We start from the raw sequence: 21921 nt of genomic DNA, 5'->3' as shown, positions 1-21921 counted from the left end.
TAGGTGGATGAGGAATACACAGGACAATGTCTTTTGGCACACTGACCTATGGAGTTCGGTGCTTCCTGTGACTGTGAGTGCAGCTTTGTGCTGCCATCTATTGGGATGTTACAAAACTAGTCTTGAAACTTTTTGATACCACTTTGTACAACACCTCACAGATGTACACGATTGGCTAGTTTCGCTTTGATTGACAGGGAAGAAAACACAAACCCCTCCCACCCAGAGAGCATGGTGAATTTTTGCTTCATGAAATCAGCCAACCCATGAACCAGTTCCCATGACACGGCTGCACGATGGACATGATGACCAAGAAAGCTGATGAGAAACTGAAATGATTCATCCACTAACATGTTTTTTATGTTGGCCAAAGGTTGTAACTGCAGCGAGGAGCCGATCTGCTTCCTGTACACATTAAAAAAAAAATTGACTCGCACCAGAAGGAGGCAATCATTTCTGTCTCCTGTACAGAGTCCAGCGAAAGATCGACTCGGACCAAAAGACTCCAGTTTCGGGTTCCTGTACGGATCCTGGTGTTATGCTATAAACAGAATGTTGTGCATGTGCCGCAGAACAAATGCATCACTGAGCTGAGTGGTGAATGAATCATTCCTGTTCCTCATTATTTGTTCTCGACTGCATGATCTTTTTTTTTTCTTCCTTTATTGAAATACCATCAGAAGTTTGCACAGATGTTAAAACATGGGGGGTGATATCGGATGGGGGGGGGGGGTTGTTAATTATCAAGATTTTTCTTCATCATTGAACATTTAAAGGTGGAGGAGTTGGTGTGGAATCTATAATGAGCTCAGATGCTTTATTGCTCAGGAGGTTCCACAACTGTACCTGACTGTATAAAGCTGTAGAAAGGACATGACTCATAATCACACACTCCTGTGCTCATGAGATTTCTCACTCTTCAGTGTTTGTTATGTTTTAAATAAGTATAATTACACTCTTGGTGTCACCCAGATGAGGATGTGTTCCCTTTTAAAGTCTGGTTCCTTCCTCATGAAGTTCTGGTTCCTTCCTCATAAAGTTCTGGTTCCTTTCTCATGAAGTTCTGGTTCCTTCCTCATGAAGTTCTGGTTCCTTCCTCATAAGGTTTCTTCCTCATACTATCTAAGGGACTTTTTCCTTGGCACAGTCGCTCCAGGTTTCTCATCTGGGATAAATACATGTCGAGCAATAGAAATAAACTTTAAATGAATTTGAAGATCCAAAACAGTAAAATAATCAAATTTTCATGAAGGACGTTGCGTTAAAAATGGACAAATCGTTCTTTGAGACGACTCGTTAGTCCTGAGACACACCAAAATGTTGGAAATTTACGAATTGCTCAGGAATAACGCAGAGCTAATCATCAGCCAATAGCAATTACGGACACCATGGTAACCTTCTGATTAAATATTTATTTTGTTTTCTCAAGGAACCGCCTGAGAATCGAACGTGTGCACTCTCTGCATTTTCATCTCTTCTCATCCTGTAGACAAAATTTGACACAAACCATTTGTAGTCACATGGCCAATTCTTCTGTCTGTACACAACTTCTTTACTGGATTCTCCGTATCGTCTATTTACAGCTTTCCAATCCTCATCACACTCCTCACGTCGCACGAGTTTCCCATTAGTTGAGTCCCTTTGTGTTTCCTCTCGCTTTATTGGCACATACTTCAGGAATTTTGTTCGTTTGTCTTTCATCTCTGTAGGAGAATTCTTTCTTTCCTTTCCAGAAATTCTTTTTGTCGAACGGAGAATCGATGTTATAGTCATCTTCAAAGTTGAGTGTGTTGTTGATTAGTTCTGTTTATGATCATGAATAAATGAAGTGAGGAATACAGTACACTCGTGATCATTTTTACACATTATTCATTTATTTAACATATTTACAAATGATTTTAAAAACGCAGAGAAAAATATGCGTTTTCAACAGAAAGAGTATTCGAGCGGACATGGCCTTATTTATTTTTAGATATATATTTTTGTATCTAATAACATGCTTTTTACATTCGTTTTTTAATGACAAATGTATTTTTAGATCACTTTTACACATTATTTGTTTATTTTAGCAATTCTTATTTTTTCACGAGTGAAATGTAGATGCAATTTATTGATTTCAGCATTACGTTTTTTTTTTGTCAGCAAACAAATGTATAGGATAACATGGCGCATATTCATATACATACAGTACAGACCAAAAGTTTGGACACACCTTCTCATTCAAAGAGTTTTCTTTATTTTCATGACTATGAAAATTGTAGATTCTTTGAAAAGCTTTTCAAAGGCTACTGTACCAAATATTAACATTGACTTTCTCAGGTGTTCAAATACTTATTTGCAGCTGTATCATACAAATAAATAGTTTAAAAATCATACATTGTGATTTCTGGATTTTTTTTTTAGATTATGTCTCTCACAGTGAACATGCACCTACGATGACAATTTCAGACCCCTCCATGATTTCTAAGTGGGAGAACTTGCAAAATAGCAGCGTGTTCAAATACTTATTTTCCTCACTGTATATATATATATATATATATATATATATATATATATATATATATATATATATATATATATATATATATATATATATATATATATATATATATATATATATATATATATATATATGTGTGTGTGTGTGTGTGTGTGTGTGTGTGTGTGTGTATATAATATACAAGTATATTATGGAATGCCATTTAGGAAATTATCCACGAGAGAATTAAAGGAAAACTCTGAATGTATTGAATGAAATGTGAGAATATTAAATGGATTCTGAATATATTGAATTCCGAGAAATAAACTTTTTTCGAGAATTGAGACTTTTTATCTCGCAATTCTGACTTTAGACGTACTCACCGACGTGTTAACCATTTCGTCATTTCTGAAAAATGTCAGTTTTTCTCTGACTCACTCATTCTGCCTTAAGTATTTTTTCTTATTCTGCCTAAAGTACAAGATAGCAGAATCCATTCAATATATTCAGCGTTTTCATTCAATTCTCTCTCCCTCTCTCTCTCTGACTTTACTAACACCCTTGCAGCTGAATAAATCTCCACAAAAAACCTTTTAGTGATAATCTTCCCAGAAGAGTGGAAGTTATTATAACAGCAAATGGGGAATAAAAATGAAATGGGATTTTTAAAAAGAAGCCGATACCAGACTCATGGTCGGGTGTCCACACACTGAATATACAGTATATATTGGAGAAAGCAGCTGTGTTTGTAGGGGGTGAGACCCTTGGGTTTAAAAACAAATTGAACTAAATGCTAAAAATACAAACTTTTCAGATTCCAGCAGGAAAACAACACAAATCAAACACAGCCAATGCAGCGCAACATGCTGACCTTTCTGACCCCGAGTGAGGGGTGTTTACATCTCAGACACATTTTTACACATATCACAAAAACCTCACAAATCGTAGTCAGCCATATTTAAGCTTTTCTCTTTTTTTTTTCGAAACATATTTAAAAAAAAAGATAACACTTCCTGGATGAGTGACCTGTTGAGGAATAAAACATGAAAATATTCAATTGTCCGATGGTTTGATTAAGCAGAGTTACTGTTAGCATCAACAACAGTGTGTCCTGAAGTGTTTTATTCTTCTTATACCGCAGCGGTTTGGCAACAATGACACTTTTTCGCTTCACGAACACACATTTTCTCCTCATGTAGCGGCAATCTGTTCTCGTTTATCTTATAGCCACGCTCCCTCACGAGCAGATCTTCATCTTTTACAGCTTTAGCTCTGATTTTAACCTCAATACAAGTCTCTGAAAGAGAAAACTCCTTTCTTAGATGCTAAACAAACACCTCCTTCAATCAAAACTTCACCATGACATTGCTTTATCTTTTTATCATTTTTGTTTATCATTAGCATTCACCATAGAAAATTCATTAGCATTAGAAAAAGTAATACAGGTATCAAATTGCAAGTGTAGATCAGTGAATAGAAGTCGACAGTGTAATTATGATCGTGATTGACGTTTAAAAAGACCGGTTCCGCACATTTAACCTTATAACATGTCTTTATGAAACTTATTACAGCTGCCAGCTTTAATGGGTGTAACAGTATATAAGGAGCGTAAACATACACTTCACATGAGAGGGGGATGAATAGGCCTACTGTTATAGACAGATATTATTGCCGGCGGTAATAATTATAATGGCGGTGTGTTGACAGTGGATTAAACCGCTTTTATGTCATTTTGGAGTAATGCTGCAGGGGGATGAGTCTAAAAATATAGATCATTGTCAGGTATTCTGTACATATAAAGACAGGTGACACCATAAAGGAAAACATGCCGTCAAGTAAAGCAACCGGTGACCAAACTCCTACATTTTTCTACATCATTTCCCATTTCTCCAATCCTCCATCTCATTTCTATGCATATCTGATACTTCACATCAACGCTCAGAGCCTCTGATTTACCACATTGTGCAAATTAACACAGTAATTAAATAATGAATGATAAGTAATTAATAAAATATGTGCAAAGTTTTTGTATTTTATATATATGTATGTATATTGTATATACCTAGATATAACCCTAATTCCAAAAAGAGTTGGGACACTGTCAAGTCAAGTCAAGTCGAGTTTATTTCTATTGCGCTTTTCACAACAGACATTGTCTCAAAGCAGCTTTACAGAAATCAACAGTGAAGGTGAATGGTGTGTATTTATCCCTGATGAGCAGCCGTGGCGACTGTGGTGAAGGAAAAACTCCCTTAGATGTTATGAGGAAGAAACCTTGAGAGGAACCAGACTCAAAAGGGGAACCCATCCTCATTTGGGTGACATCAAGAGTTTGATCATAAATCTTTCAACAATACAGAACACTGGAGAGTGAGAACTAACATGAGCACTGGAGTATAAGATTATAAGTAAATGTCTTTTCTACAGTCTTTATGGTTATAAAACTAGGAGCTACTGAGCTCAATATTTGTGATCATCACAGATCCAACACCAGCTTCTCCATGCCAGAGCCTTTAAACACTCCAGGAGGTCCAATGTCAAAACTCCACACATGTAGTGGGATCCAATTGGCACTGGTACGTCTCTAGATGGTTCGGGATGTTTGCGAGTTCGGCATCTACTTCTTCAAAGGTCCATAATCTTCATGAGGTGGGATGTGACTGGAGCTGGCCAAACCTCAGGAAGCCTCGGGATGGGGAGAGAAAGAGAAGCAGTGGAGGGAAATTAGCGTAGCTGCTGTTCATGATATTAACAGCACAAGTTGATAATGTCAATGTGATCATATGTTCTGTGTAATATTTAAATAAAAACAGAATATAATGATTCGCAAATCTCATCACTGGATTTTTAATTCACAATTAAACAAAGAAGAACTGAAGAAATTTACTATTTTGAGGTAAAAATAAGGTCATTTTTCAAATTTGATGTCTGCAAAACTTCTCAATAAAATTCGAGACAGATTCTACAAAAGTCTGGAAAAAGTAAGTGTTAAGTTTAAACAGTTGGAAACATATTTTGCAACTTGTGAGGTTAATTGACAACAGGTCAGTAAGATGATCGGGTATTAATAGTGTTACATCATCAATCAATAGTTATTCAAAAGTAAAGACAGGCAGAGCTTCACCAATCAGGCAAATGCAAAGTGGAAATCTATTCCAGCAATATATATTTACATGAGATTTATACAAACCATGGAAGATGTCCTTAAACTGCCTTATAAAAACATAACTATCGAGCATTGTGTTTATGCAGGAATCGTGCACCAGACACCCTCCTGTGTGTGAACAGATGTTTAAGAACATTGAAAACACACTTGGTGACAAAAACAGATTTTCTACAAGTGAAGTTATACAGCAAAGGCAGATGATATGATTCAAGATTCAAGATTTTATTTGTCATAAGCATATTTATATACAGAATAACACCTGCAGTGAAATGTAAACTTGATCGGCTGCTGAAAAACATTGTGCATTAAATAAAAGGAATTATAAATATAAAATAAATCAGATAAAGATAAAGCGGTGGGTAAAAATAGTACAAATATGTTTAATTTGCAAAATAGAAGTACAAATTGTATGGAATGCAATGAAGTAGGAAAATATCAAAACCAAAAACAGAAACAATATAAGGTGCTGTGTGCACATGCAGAATGACATGAAAGCAGAACAAAATTCGATCTGAGCTAAAAAAAAAAAAATCTGGATTTAGTGGATCATACATTTTGAATAAAATGTCATTAAAATTAAAAAACCCGACTGTGGTGAAGGAAAAAACTCTCCGAGATGGCATAAGAAGGAAACCTTGAGATGAACCAGACGTAAGAGGAAACCGATCCTCATCTGGGTTGCACCGAATGTCCATTTATTACAGATAAACGATGTTCTTTGGGGGGGGAGCTAAAGTAACATCTGATCTTTCTCCTTCCATTTCTACCACTGATCTTTAATTCAACTACTCGCGTCTACTACCTGCGTAGATATCAACAGTGCAACTGGAGTGTAGGTTGCCAGGTTGAGGTCATAAATGCTTGAAATTAGTATATTGTGCTGTGTGAGGTTGTATGCATTTTATTTGTATACAATTTCTAGCAACTGGAAAACCTTAGAATAAAATATTGATGTGATTATGCATATAAGGAGGTCTGGGCAATACAAATTAGATAAACAATTTAATAGTTCTTCTGAGAGGAACAAAATTGGAGGAGGGCAGGAGATGGGTGTGAAATCAGGAGTGTTGACAGATGTGCTTTAATGATGTTATAGCAGCTATAAACAGCCATTGTGTCACCAGCATTGATACGTATAACACTGTGATTGGACCTACATTTAGAGCTGTGGTTCTAGACAATCAATCAACACCTTCTGACCAATCAGAACCCAGAAATCAAGAGCAACGGTCCTGTGAGTTTTTACTCAGTTTTTGAGTGTGGTAGTATACCTTTCGGATTATGAAATATTCCTCACAAGTTACCTATAAATCAGTGACCTTTGGGTAAATGATAACTTTGGAATGTGTTAAATCATCAGGTAGATGCCCTGAGTCTGTTCTGTGTGAATGTTTTTTCAACTGTATGAAAAATAAACACCACCCTTGTGCCTGGTCAGTCCACTGAGCATTCGAGGAGGAGTGGTTAACCAGGCACATGACTGACGTAGGATTAGGAACAAAAAGCCTGAAAACACAACCGTGCAGTCTGGCTGGTGATCACAGAGACTATAAGTGAAGCCTGGGGCAATATGCAGCTCTGGTAACCCTGACCACCAGCTGGACATACCCTCTGAAAGCTCTGAAGGCCAGGCTTGTTTTGATTTTCTCATTTAAGTGAAGTGCAGAAACCTGGGTGCTCTTTATCCTCTTCCTTCTTCTCTTTATTGTCTATACTTAAGCCAGGTCAGCCATGAATCTAACTGAAGAGGGGCGAACCGTGGACAACGAGACGAAAGAAAAACCTGCCAGTGAGCCGTCATTTGCAGTAAGTGCAAGAGAAAATCTGCAAACTCATGCCACTGCGTTGCTCGTTTTGTTGATGTATTATTTATTTATTTTTGTAAAACATGTGACTTGAACCCCCGACCTTCCGATCAGTAGCCCATACCTTAACCATTGAGCTGCCACTTCCCCATAATATAAAAGCAAATGGAGACTAAACGTGGATGGGTTGCCCAAAAATAAGTACACACCAATCTTATGGTCAGGTGTCCACAGAAGGTATTTTTGTCCATATATTGTGGAGTGCATGAGAACAGGTGCATTGATATAAATCTGTGATTAGTCATACTTTCTTTGTTGCTGTTTTACCAAATAAATCAACACCTTCTGACCAATCAGAAACTAGAAATTTAGAAGTTCAATCGATGAAAATCATAAGGTTTACACAATCTTTGTGTATTGTAGGATACCTTTTGGATTATGAAATGTGATTTAACACAAACATAAATTATTACTTTTTTTAAAAAAAAGAGTTTAGTTGTTGTCCAACATCTATAGTAGGAATCTCAAAACTTTTATACACTGTATATTTATATGATCGGAACAATCACTTATTTATTTACTTATTCAACAAATTGTCTCCATAGCAACTTCATTCAACAACAACTTAAACTGAACAGTCCTTAATTTACATTTAACCCATATTTAGCATAACATTTAACATTATATTTAACATTTATATTTTACATGAAACCATCATGTGACATCTCCATCGCAGCTTTTTGAACTTAAATATGAGTCACATTTTTGGTTAAAGCCTGCTTTCTTTTTTCCCTTTCTCTAGCTGTCTCTCTGTTATCACAAGTAGTTGGTCTTTTCTCACTTCCTCCCCCATAGAAACTTTCGGGAAATGTTTGTGTAATACTCGCATTAAGAATCAGAATCGGAATCTGCTTTAATGGCCAAGTTTGCCTGAGAACATAAGGAGTTTTTATTTAAAATGATATCAGCAGTTGACATTTAGCATGCAGGTACGGAACTGCACAGCTGGAATAAACGAAACATTCTGTACAATAACGCAAACATGATTACAATTTACACAACTAAATGACCAATTAGGAGCCCAAAGAAGAAAAAAGTGACATAATAATATAAAGAAGCTTTTAGCACATGATATTAAGTCATAGACTAATATAAATATGATTACACATACAACTAAAACACAACTGAAACACAACTAAAACACAACTAAATGGCCAAGCAAGAAGACAATACAAACTTGTGTGCTGCCTTGTACTGTACTTTTCTGACATAACAGCAAATGACATAGTAAGCTGAACTTCTACATGTGGAAATGATCTTTTCTGAAATTGTGCTGTATGTACATTTATTTGTGGGGGGAAAAAGGGGTAAAGAGCAATGGTGTATACAGGAGAGAAGATGTGATCAGACTCCCTCACCCCCCACACCCACACAAGAAGGTGGAAGTTAATGGTTTGGGGTTGTTTGGAGTTGTATTGGAGCAGGGAAGGTTCCAGAAAGTGAAATAAATCCTGAATCAACATGGCTCCCATTCCATATTTCAACACCATGCAGTTCCGTCTGGACTGCGGCTCATTGACTTCACCGTACAACAAGGCGATGAGCCGAAGCGTACGTCTGAGTTCTGTAAGTGTTATTTAGAGAGTAAACAGTTGTCTATCATGGAATTGACTGCCCAGAAATCTCCAGCTAGTGAAGAACATCTTGGGTGACTTTTACAAGAGGCACAGCAGCTGAATGTTTGGAGAAACGAAGTGTCAGGATGCCGAGAGCTTGTAAAGCTGTTCTTCATGCTAAGAGAGGATTTTTCAATGAAAATAAAGTGGAACATCTGGACAATTAAATATGGTTGGTCAAAGTAAATGTTCATAAAGTTTCATTACAGAGTTTGTGCATAGAAACAAAAGGAACATGGTTGTGAACCATAAAAGGCTCAGTGTTTCCACATTTTTAAAAAGGCACTGTATTAAATTCCAATATAGTAAAGTATACACTCATTTACTAATCTGGAATCTGTGCATGTGTGTTGCTCTGTGCAAACACTAGAAATCTGCAACACAGAATGAAAGATTGTAAAAAGTTTTTTCTCCATTCAGTATTTTAGAATCTTAGGTTTCTCTAATTGATGTGAAGTTCAATTTTAAGACAAGCATCAGCTATTTTCATTCTTTGAGTCTACAGTTACATGGAGAAAAATGTGGTAGACTGTTTTTTTTTTTTTTTACCAGCTGTAAGAGAATCTTGTTGGTTAGGGAGAGACAGGAGATAAAAGGCTCAATGCTTTGGCATTCCTCACTTTTACCATGACATTGAACATATAAAATAAAATGTATGTAGTGTAAACAGTGTAAACATAATCACACTTCATCGCACAAGCCTGTAGTTGATTCATCTTCTTCTTTCGGCTGCTCCCATTAGGGGGCGCCACAGCGGATCATCCGTCTACACCCCGCGCCCCCCCCCCCCCCCCGTCCTCTACATCTACCTTTTTCACACCAACTACCTGCATGTCTTCTCTCACCACATCTATAAACTTCCTCCTTGGTCTTCCTTGTTTCCTCCTTCCTGGTGGCTCCATCCTCAGCATTCTTCTACTGATATACCCCATGTCCCTCCTCTGCACATGTCCAAACCATCTCAATCTCACCTCCCTCACCTTGTCTCCAGAACGCCCTACATGCGCTGTCCCTCTAATAAACTCGTTTCTAATCCTGTCCATCGTCGTCACTCCCAATGAACATCTCAACTTCTTCACCCACTCCACCCTGCCTCCACTCATTCATATACATATATATCTAGATTTAAAGTGAAGTCAGAGTGCTAAGTTTTAAACTCTTCAAAAAACGATTTTTTTTTTTATGGAAGCAAGAACCTACAATAAGATGCAGATCTAATGGTTAGCACTGAAGCTCCTCTCTGCCTGGAGATGATGCTATGCAGTGGATTGTCCATGATTGACAGGAGCCTGCTCTGCATCTGCTCAGTGCTTCCTCACCAGCATTCCAGACGTGAGGCATCCTTCTTCTCGACACCGCCGCACAGAAGAGGGCATTCGCTACAACAGTCTAATAGAACATCTTCAGCAGCTTTTTGCAGATTTTTAAGGATTCCAGTCTTCCATATTTCAACAAGAAATTGCAAAACCCCATTCCGCATCTATTACACAAGCAAGGCTTCACATTAGAAGAGTCCAGGTGCTAAAATGACCTGCCTACAATCCAGACCTTTCACCAATTAAAAACAATTGGTGTCATAAAAGAAAAAATACAACAAAGAAGTCCCAGGACAGTTGAGCAGATAGAATCCTGACACATAGAGAACAACTAAAGCTCTAGCAACTGGTCTCATCAGTTCTAAGACGTATATATGGTTTGTTGAATTTTCCTTAAAATGGTACATTTCCTCAGTTCAAACATTTGATATGTTTTCTATGTTCTACCTTGAAATTAAATATTTGTTTACGAGGTTTGTGAATCCTTGGATTCTGTACTTCTGGACATTTTACTCAGTGTCTCAACTTTTTCGGAACTGGCATTGCATTAAGCAGCTGGAACTTTAAAATGAAAGCTCTGCTTTTATATTTCCTGTTTATTCATTTCAATGACTTGGAGTGTAAGATCTTGAGTGTTCTGCTATAGATCTTTTGAACCCTATTGAACACCTTTGGTATGAATGTGAACCCCATGAATGTGGACTGCACCCCAGGCCAGGAATGAAGAACTGAACATTACCGAGGTTCTATTGCGTACCAATCTTTTCTCGGGACGCTTTCCACATGTTCCAAGAGTTATCAGCTCTGGCTTGATCTCTGCTCCCAAAATGATAAAAGATGCAGCATGTGATAGAGGATTTGTGGGGTTTTTTGGCAGCAAAAGAGTTTGTAACAGGTTCTGATTTATTATTTTGCTCTTACCATCTGTTCGTCTTCTGGATTTATTCATTTCTTTTCTACTTTTTTATGATTTCGATATCATTCATTTAAACTTATTTTTCATTATATTTTGAACAACAACAAAAGTATGTGTACACAACATCTACTGAGCATTTCAGTATAAATAGTGCCATAAAAAAGCCCATTACAGAATTATTGGCACCCAGTAACAAAAATAGTTAATATATGAAATCAATAAATTGCTACAAGGATTTCTTGGCTATATAAACTAGTCTAGACTCCCAGTGTTCCTGCCACTCCTGAAATGTGTATTGGAAGTCTCCTTTTAGAAACATCTTCTGCAATTTGTGTTGGATCACCGTAATAGTGTCAAAATGCTGACCTATGTGCAGGATCTTCCCTTTCAGGAAGAGGGGGAAGACAGCAGGAGCCAAATCTGGCGAAAGTGAAATCATGTGGATTGTTTTCTGAAGATCATCATGCACAAGATGCAGAATGGTTTCGACATTTTCGGGGGTCGAGCTCGTTGACGGTCTTCAGCCAACTCAACCCCCAAAATTATACAACCTTTCGGCAACTTGTGCATGATGATCGTCCGAGAACAATCTACATGATCTCACTTCCGCACCCAGCCTACTTTTGCCTTCTGCGGACTTCACCATCTTCCAAAAGATGAAAGGTCATTGTTTTGACACCATTACACAGATCCAGTGCGAATCGCAGAAGGTGTTTGACGCGCTTCAAAAAGAAGATTTCCAGAACACTGCAGAAACACTGGGGTTCACTGGGGTACTGCTGTGCAATGGGACTATTTTGAAGGTTATAGTGTGTAAACGTAGATCAATATAGTACTGTCTTGTAAACAGAGCCTGTCTTGATACCTTTTAATACCACCTCATACACTATATGGATAAAAGCATTGTGAAACCAGATTTTTCTAGCCATATGTGGTTCCTCCACAAATATAGAAACACAAAATTATATTGAATGCCTTTGGATGCAGTAGGATTATTTTTTCCCCTCACTTGAACTAGGAGACCCAAACCTGTTCCAGCATGACGATGCCCCTGTGCACAAAACCAGTTACCTTAAGATCTGCTTTACATGGATTGGAAACTATATAGCTCCACCTCAATCCTATTGAGCACCGTTGGGATGAATGTGAATGCTGTCTCCAGTCCAAGCCTCCTCACAATGAATTAAATCTCATACATTTCCACAAAATCTAGGGGGAACATCTTGCCAGAAAAGTGGAGCTTATTATAACAGCAAATGGAGACTAGATGTGGACTGGAATGCTCATAAAGCACATACCGATCTTATGCTCAGGTTCCCTACCTTTTGTCTGTATAATTTGTCATAAAGATGTCAGATCCAGAGCATTTGAGAATCACATTGGTGATCTAGATATCTAGGTGTGCAGTCATGTCCACGTTTTCGACGTGTGACAGTAAAGAGATAAACATGATCCATAAAAGAAAACTCGTCTGGTCTTGACAAAGTTCACAACGTCTGAGTCACTGTAAGAAATTCTGCTGCCAAATAAAACATATAAAAATTATAATTATATGTTGTGTAAAACATATGTCATGTAAATTTGGGGACGTTTTGACACTTTGGCCTCTGGTGGTATGATGTAATGGGATTTTATTGATGTGAATAAAATGGATTGCAATCAGCAAAGATTATAATTAATGGCTCGACTAGATTAATGGACGTGCCGTTTGCCTTCTGCGCTCGCTTCGAGTCAGGGCCAAATTCTTCTACTCGTACTTATCAAGCTGTCAGAGTCGCCTTGATTATTTTATAATGGGGTCGGTTAGTGTGTGAAGAAAATGGAAACTTTTTTAAGGTAGATTCATGTTTCTAAATCTATAAGATGAATGTCTGAAAAGGCAGACACTGACTCTTGCCATAAGTCTTTACTTATCGTATAGCTTGTTCCAAATGATTTGAGGTGGAGTCCAATCACATCATCTAGCACTTCCCATACAGACAGCTTCAGACCAGACTCCTGAGAGAGCTGTTGTAAGAGCAGAAAGATCAACAAGGAGCCGAGTTCAAATGTATGGAAGTGATTATTCAGGGGTTGTGGTACAGGCCTTCGACTCAGAAGGTGGTCAGTTTAAATCCCAGTACCAACAAGCTTCCACTGCTGGGCCCCTCAGCAAAGGCCCTTATCCTGCACCGGTTTACTGGGAAGGTTGGGCATATTCAGAGAGGGGCTGTGCACCTGCTTAAGACCATTCAGGGTTTTAAAATCTGATAAAAAAAATAATTATTAATCTAAAATATTTATTAAAAAACTCCCCTACATGTAGCTCGCAGTTCAGAGATTCCAGGTTTTTCAATATTATCAACACTTTAAAAATTAAACTTATTTGTCAGGAGATGCGGCTTTGTGAAGCAGGTCATGTTTTGTGTATTTATTTATATATTTATTTTTATTTATTTATTTATTTTTTGTTTGTTTTAAATAAATAAATAAATATACAGTGTGTATATATATATATATATATATATATATATATATATATATATATATATATATATAAAAGATATAGATATATCTCTTCGTAATATCTGGATTATTTTCCTGCCCTATCCATTTTTGTTCTGTCCTATATGATCTTAAAAATTACACATATTAAAAATTAAACATAAACTGGACTGGGATAAAGTGCCCTATTTGTCAAAATCTGACACATTTCCCTCATAAATACTGAAGTTCAACAAACATACAGATGCATAAAGTATGAACATAACACACCTAACACAAACTCTCCTCGATTCCGTAAATTCGGCCCGGGTTCTTAATATTCACATGTACAATTGAAGTATTGACTCTTTACTTTGGATAAATTCTAACACTTGAGTGCTGTAGGATCTAATAATAATAATAATAATAATAATAATAATAATAATAATAATAATAATAATAATAACAATAATAAAATTAAAATTAAAATAATAATAATAATAATAATAATAAAATTACAAATTAAAATAATAATAATAATAATAATAATAATAATAGCAACAATAATTATAATAATAATACAATAATAATAATAATAATAATAATAATACTAAAATTAAAAATTATAATAATAATAATAATAATAGCAACAATAATTATAATAATAATAAAATGATGATCATAATAATAATAATAATAATAATAATAATAATAATAATAAAATAAAAAATTTAAATAATAATAATCATAATAATAATAGCAACAATAATTATAATTATAATAAAATGATAAAAATAATAATAATAGTAATAATAATGTGCTTATACTTAATAAAATGAACTGGAGGATGTTTTTAATCACATTCCTGCCCCCACCCCCACCTGAAGGAATTCTGACTAGACCCTTCCCAGAGCAATTCCTGTAAATACACATAAAACATTTTTTTTTTCCATTTAAAGAAAACCTTTCTTTAATCATTTGCTGACTCAGATGTGGCTTCACACATCCTCTATTTCGACCATATTTCACCCAAACACATTTCCTGAAGCTGAATAAACAGACGTTGAGAACACGTTCATATCCGATACAATGTCCGTGTCCTTTCTTTGTCGTTAGAGATTAGCATTTTCCTGCTCGCTCCATCAGAACACTCAGGCTTTTGTGACATTAGCAAGAACCACCACGTGTGCGAAAGCAGACTCACGTTCGCAGATCGCGTTTCAAAGTCGTCTCTAGCATGCAAACTCGTGGACATTCCTAACAACAGGAGAATGACCTCATCTTCCCCCGTCAAGTTTCTGTAAAAAAACTTATCCGTAGAATAATAAATATCACTGGTATGATGGGAACCACGCTGGGGATTGGACGGTGCATTGCTGCCTCGGTCCAGCCTCCTGTGGTGCGTTCTGGGAGAAAAGGTTCTGAAGTGAGTATGATTTATGGAGTTGTTCTCAATTAAGCAGGCTCCAGATGGGCTTTTGTGACAGAATAAAGCTTAAGAAGGGTTCCATCCTTCACACAGGCAAACACACATGAGCATGAACACACAAACATAAACGGGTGAAGATGTGAGTCTAAAACAGCCTCAGTAGGTGTCGAGAAACACAAATATCGCTTATATGGACAAACTTTTGTGGACTCCTGATCATAAGATTGATCATCTCCACGTTTAGACTCCATGTGCTGTTATAAGAACCTCCACTCTTCTACTAGATTTTGTGGAGATTTGTGAGGTGAGGAGGCTACTTCAACCCATGTAAAGCAGATCTTCATGGAGTTTGCTTTGTGCACAATTGTCATGCTGGAACAGGTTTGGGTCTCCTAGTTCAAGTGAAAAGAAAATGTCATGCTACCTTATCCAAAGACCTTTATGTTGAGGAAAAAAGTCTCAAGGAAAGCAACCCATTAGCATGCTGCTACCACCACCATGTTTCAATAGACGGATGCTTTTCTTTTTATGATGTGTTTTTCTTGATGTTGGCATCCCTGAATTTGCCTCATCAGATCATAACAGGTTTTTTCCTCATGGTTTGTGGTGATTTTTTTCCCACTTAAGCTTGGATTCTATCCGCCCTACCCCTCTGCCCCATGTGAGAGATATATGAGATTCCTGTCTCATGCAGAGAATAATCATTTCTCTTCAGATATTCCTGCAACTCCTTTAATGTTGGCATAAGTCTCATAGCCGCCTCCCTGGAAAGGTTTTATCTTTTGGACGTCCTGTTCATGATGGGGTAAATGTTGTTGATGATGGACTTTATAGTGTTCTGTAGAACATGTTTAGAAAATGTTTTTTATCTTTCTCCTAAATAATTCATTTTAACAAGGAGAATCTGGAAGCTGTTTGACTTCAATGGTCAAATAAAAGCTCTACAGCAACAACTGAACTTTTTTTGAGGTTAATCAGATTCTTCTTTTTCTTTTGGCTGCTCCCCCTGTCCTCTACATCTGCCTCTTTCAAAACCCCTTTGCCTTCTCTTTTTCTCCATCCCCAGCATTTCTACTGATATACCCCATGTCCCTCCTCTGCACATATCCAAACCATCTTAATCACACCTCATCTTGTCTCCAAAATGTCCTAAATGCACTGTCCCTCTAATAAACTCGTTTCTAATTCTGTCCATCCTCATCACTCCCCATGAAAATCTCAGCATCTCCAATTCTGCTACCTCCAGCTTCACCTCCTGTCTTTTACTCAATGGCACTGTCTCTAAACCATACAACATCTCAGGTCTCAGGTCTCAGGTCTATAAACTTTCCCTTTCACTCTTACAGATACTCTTCTATCACAAATCACTCCTGCTATCACTTTTCTCTACCCACTCCACCCTGCCTGCACTCTTTTCTTCACTTCTCTAACACACTCTCTATTACTTTGCACTGTTGACCCTAGTTACCTGAACTCCTCCACCTTCTCCACCTCTTCTCTCCAGCACATACCTCCAGATTTCCAGGCTCTTCACAACCTGGTCCCTACTTTCTCCACAAATATTATCTGCAAACATCATAGTCCACAGAGACTCCTGTCTGACATCAGCCTTCAACCTGTCCATTACCACTGCAAACAGAAAAGGGCTCAGAACCGATCCTTGATGCAGTCCAACCTCCACCTTGAACCAGTCTGTCGTTCCTACTGCACACTTCACTGCTGTTACACTGTCCTCATACATGTCCTGCACCACCCTCACATACTTCTCTGACACACCTGACTTTCTCATACATTACCACAACTCCTCTCTCCACCCTGTCGTATGCTTTCTCTTAATCAGAGATTAATCAGAATAGTTTCATTAATATCATGTCTTTGGATGCTGTGGCATGACATTTTTCCATTTGAACTGGGTGACCCAAAAACCTGTTCCAGCATGACAATGCTTCTGTGCACAAAGCCAGCTTCATGAAGATCTGCTCTTCATTTGTGGCATTTGGTGACTTACAATTATATAATTCATACAACTGAGTTGAGTGTTAAGAGCCTTGCTCAAGGATCCAGCAGTGGCAGCTCAGTTTTTATTGGGATTTGAACTCACAACCTTCTAATCAGAAGTCCAACATCTTAACCAATGAGCTACCGCTTCCATATGCTTTACGTGGGTTGGAGTGGAATATTTAACCTGGAACAGGTTTCATAGAACCTGGATACAGGAGCATGACATTTTTCCTTCAAATGAACTATGAGTTCACCTGAAAGCTGTTTTAGCATGACAAAACAGGCTCCATGAAGATCTGCTTTACATGGTTTGGAGTGGAAGATCTCCTGCTATAGAGCTCCCACCCTATTAAATGAGAAAACTGACCCCAGGCCTCCTCACCTTCTTACCTCCATCAGTACCTGACTTTACTCACACTATTGTGGCTGAATGAGAACAAATCTCCACCAAATCTAGTGGAGCATCTTTCCAGGAGAGTGGAGCTTATAATCAAAGCTAATGAAGACTAAATGACTTCACTGCTGTCTACACTGCTGGACAGATGAAACCGAGAAATTCATCTCGAAAAAAGTGTTTTTCATACCAGTAGGTGACAGTAAGTCCTCATCATTTCATTCCTCCCTGCTGGTTGGAGTGTTACGGAGGTCTGCTCGTGCACATGTGTGCGTGGGTGCATGAGAAACGAGGGTGCTGCTTTTCTGTTGTTATTCCAGCGTGAAAAAGCTTCAGCTATTCCTTCTCTTGGCTCAGCAACCTCCAAAGAGTAAAATGTGTGTGTGTGGTTATAGAGGGAATGTTATTTATTACACTATGTTATGAATTAAGCTCCGATGTGAGGGAGGATATAAATCAATAACATCAGCGCATAAAAAAAACTATTGCACTTTATTGTCAAATTATAAGTATAAATTCGTGATTTTGAGCAAAATCTACTCAGTGCGCATCGTTTCCTCGGGTTGCGATGTACAATATCGCATGTATTGCTGTGATATAACACCTTGTAACCCCAATATTTAATAAACGTCTTTATATCGAAGAAAAAAATGCTGAAATGAATCATTTGCTTTGAGGCTTGTGCTCTGAAAACAATCTTGTCAAGATGAGATTTTTGAACATCCAAGTCCACATTTCCTGTTATAATAACCTCCAATCTTCTGGGAGGATGTTCCACTAGATTTTGTGGAGATTTGTGAAGGTTCAATCAACCATGAGGATGTTAGTAAAGTAAGGTACTGATGTAGGTGAGGTGAGGAGACCTGGGGTGCAGTCAGCGTTCAGATCAGGACATCTTCCACTCCAACCCATGGAAAGCATATCGTCATGGAGCTGGCTTTGTGCACAGAGGCAGGAACAGGTCTGGGCCTCCTAGTTCACGTGAACAAAACACTTCCTGCTAAAGACATCCTATACAACTGTTGCGCATCCAAGTTTGTGCTGAGACTTTGGGGAGGAACCTCATGATGGCTGCAAAATAAGTTTCCATCCTCCAATGCATGGAGGATCAAATGAGGCAACTTCCTGTCCTAGTGTGAATGAACTCAAATATACAGTTGTAACTTTTGAAAGTTTTTCAGACAGGCATTAAAAGTTTTAAAGCATTTAAAAATAAAAATAATAAATGTATGTTTTTTAAATGAAAAATTCATTCTAATGAATTGTGTTTAATATGGGTGGAGCTCTATAGCAGGAGATCTTCCACTCCATTCAAAGCATGTATTCATGAAGCTGGTTTTGTGCACAGGGGCAGGAACAGCTGTGGGTCTCCTAGTTCAAGTGAAGGGAAAATTTCAAGCTGAAGACCCCCTATACAATTGTGTGCCTTCAACTCTTGCGCTAACAAATCACATACGACTGGAAAAAAAAGACGTTTTGTCCATAAAAGAAAGAAGGCAAGAACTCCCCCCACCATGATATTTAAGAGGATCAAACAATGCAACTTCCTGTCCTGGTGTGAATGAACTCAAATATACAATTTTAACCTCTGTAAGTGTTTACAGAAAAGGGCTAGAAGTTTTTTTTTTATGTATTTGAATGATTATACTGCATTTTAAACTGAAGTCTGTGTGTGTTAGCAATTTGGATATGTTTTAATAAAATTCTAATACCGTTTTAGAGCATTGTTAATCTATTTGCGTGCATCCCGTGCGCTTGAAGGACAGACATTATCATGTTGTCTTTCCCAACATCGGGTCCTCTTCGTTTCTCCAAACGGACTTGTTTTTGACGGTGAGGATTATTGCGCTGGTTGAACTTTGGGACTCTAACCTCTCTGCCTGTGACAAGTCATCATTTCCTGTTGAAGCCGAGTCGCTGGATTGCGCTCAGGATTCATGTGTTTCCAATGAGCTGAGCTGCCAGCACAACAGATTAATCACTAACTATGTGCTGTAGAAGCCCAAAGCTGTAAAAATCTGTTCGATTGATGTACGAGGTGGTGATACAGTGCTGCACAATTACGTCCCAAAGATATGAAGGAACGTATAGATAATAAAGGGCGAGTGTAATGCAGTGACACCCTCTGTGTCTGGTTTTGGGGGGTTGAAATAGCTAAAGTCATATTCGATCCAGAAGTAGTGGGAACGTTATGGGACGTTATGGGAACATTTGTATCTAATGGAACTCAATAAGCCATAGAATTATCTTGTAATTTTTTCAAATCAACGAACTGGGTCTAGCCAGAGTTATAGTTTTGGGTTCTGTTCCATTTCATAAGGATCAGAAAAGAACATCTTCTTCTTCTTCTTCTTCTTTCGGCTGCTTCCATTAGGGGGCGCCAGAGCGGATCATCCGTCTCCTTACCCCCCTGTCCTCTACATCTGCCTCTTTCACACCAAATACCTGCGTGTCTTCACTCGCCACATCCGTAAACCTCCTCCTTGGTCATCCTCTTTTCCTTCTTCCTGGTATCTCCATTCTCATCATTCTCCTACTGATATTCCCCATGTCCCTGCTCTGCATGTCCAAACCATCTCAATCTCACCTCCCTCACCTTGTCTCCAAAACGTCCTACATACTCTGTCCCTCTAATAAACTCATTTCTGAACCTGTCCATCGTCGTCACTCCCAAAGAAAACCTTAACATCTTCAGCTCTGCTACCTCCAGCTCCACCTCCTGCCTTTTACTCAATGCCACTGTCTCTAAACCAAACAACATCTCAGATCTCACCACAGTCCTATAAACTTTCCCTTTCATTCTTGCAGATCACAAATCAAGATCAGAAAAGAACATGAACAGGATCAAAAACACATGCTATAAATGTAGAAGATGATGATTTTTGGCTCTGGACAAAAAAAGAAATGTATTTTGTGCATATTGCAGCGGTTTGTACAGAAATATGGTAGAAAAAGGCTTGGATTTTGTAAAAGTGTGTTTTCAGTCATGCTAATGGAGACATATACATACACTATATTAATACATTTGTGGACACCTGAGCATAAAATGGGTATGTGCTTCTTTTTGTACATTCCATCCCACATTTCGTCTCCATTTACTCTTATAATAAGCTTTACTCTTCTGGAAAGAGGTTCTACTAAATCTTTTCGAGATTTGTGGAGATTCAATCAGCTTCAAGGGTGATAGTAAATGAACTGATGTAGGTGAGGTGAGGAGGCCTGGGGTGCAAAAATTCATGCCAAAGATGGTTCAGTAGGTTTGGAGCTCTATAGCAGGAGATCTTCCCTTCCAACCCATGTAAGCATATCTTCATGGAGCTGGATTTGTGCACAGGAGCATTGTCCTGTTGGAAAATTTTTTGGGTCTTCTAGGTTAAGTGAAGGGATAATTTCATGCCACAGCATCCAGAGGCATCCTATACAATTGTGTGCCTCCAACCTTTTCATGGTAACAGTTTGGGGAAGAACCACATATGGCTAAAAAAAGGTAGGTGTCCCAACACTTTTTACATATAGAGTAGATATGAACAATCATTTGTAAAAAAAATAAATTCAATTAATATTTGTATTTAATTATTAATGATTTGATGTCCATTTTTCTTCCGCAGATATCAGATGAAATCCACCTGGCCAGCAATGTCATTCCAGCAGAGTCTAACACTGAGGAAAATCTGACTCAGCAGTCTGGAGGTAACCTCATCTACTCCATCAATGATCGTCCACCATGGTATCTCTGCCTTCTCCTGGGCTTCCAGGTAAGAAGCAATCACTTTTGCAGTTAGTACATCACGAGTGGTCAGTACGTTTACATTAGATTCTTTGTTCTTTTCTATTTCTTTTGACTTGATTCAATGATTCTCATTAGCCAATAATAACACAATGGAAAACAAACTTGTGGAACTGCTGCTAACTATGGAGAATGTAGAATAGAATAGAATAGAATAGAATAGAATAGAATAGAATAGAATAGAATAGAATAAGTTGGTGTAACTTTTAAAATATAATAAATCTATCTATCTATCTATCTATCTATCTATCTATCTATCTATCTATCTATCTATCTATCTATCTATCTATCTATCTATCTATCTATCTATCTATCTATTTATCTATCTATTCATTTACTTATTCATATTTAATCATCCGTCCGTCTGTCCGTTTATTTATTTATTTATTTATTTATTTATTTATTTATTTATTTATTTATTTATTTGGTAGGCACTTTTATTCAAAGCAACTAAAACTGAGCTGAGCACATGAGGGTTGAAGGGCCTTG

General features: G+C 37.6%; 1 protein-coding gene across 2 annotated transcripts in view; it reads left to right on the top strand.

Annotated features, from left to right (window-relative positions):
* Positions 1 to 7144: 7144 nt before the first annotated feature.
* LOC310737051 (solute carrier family 23 member 2) overlaps positions 7145 to 21921 on the top strand; it is a 63424-nt gene continuing 48647 nt past the window's right edge. The window contains exons 1-2 of one of the 2 annotated variants that reach the window (XM_083561208.1): positions 7145 to 7451; positions 21254 to 21400. In XM_083561208.1, the coding sequence (XP_083417334.1) occupies positions 7377 to 7451; positions 21254 to 21400 (222 nt within the window). In that variant the 5' untranslated portion in view covers positions 7145 to 7376. The remainder of the gene's footprint in view (positions 7452 to 21253; positions 21401 to 21921) is intronic. The other variant, XM_083561209.1, reaches the window with a different exon arrangement.

This window comes from Silurus aristotelis (genome assembly GCF_946808225.1).
Source record: "Silurus aristotelis genome assembly, chromosome: 14".
Taxonomy (NCBI): Eukaryota; Metazoa; Chordata; class Actinopteri; order Siluriformes; family Siluridae; genus Silurus; species Silurus aristotelis.
The sequence above is the reverse complement of the archived record's forward strand: the minus strand, read 5'-3'. Positions and strand labels throughout refer to the sequence as shown.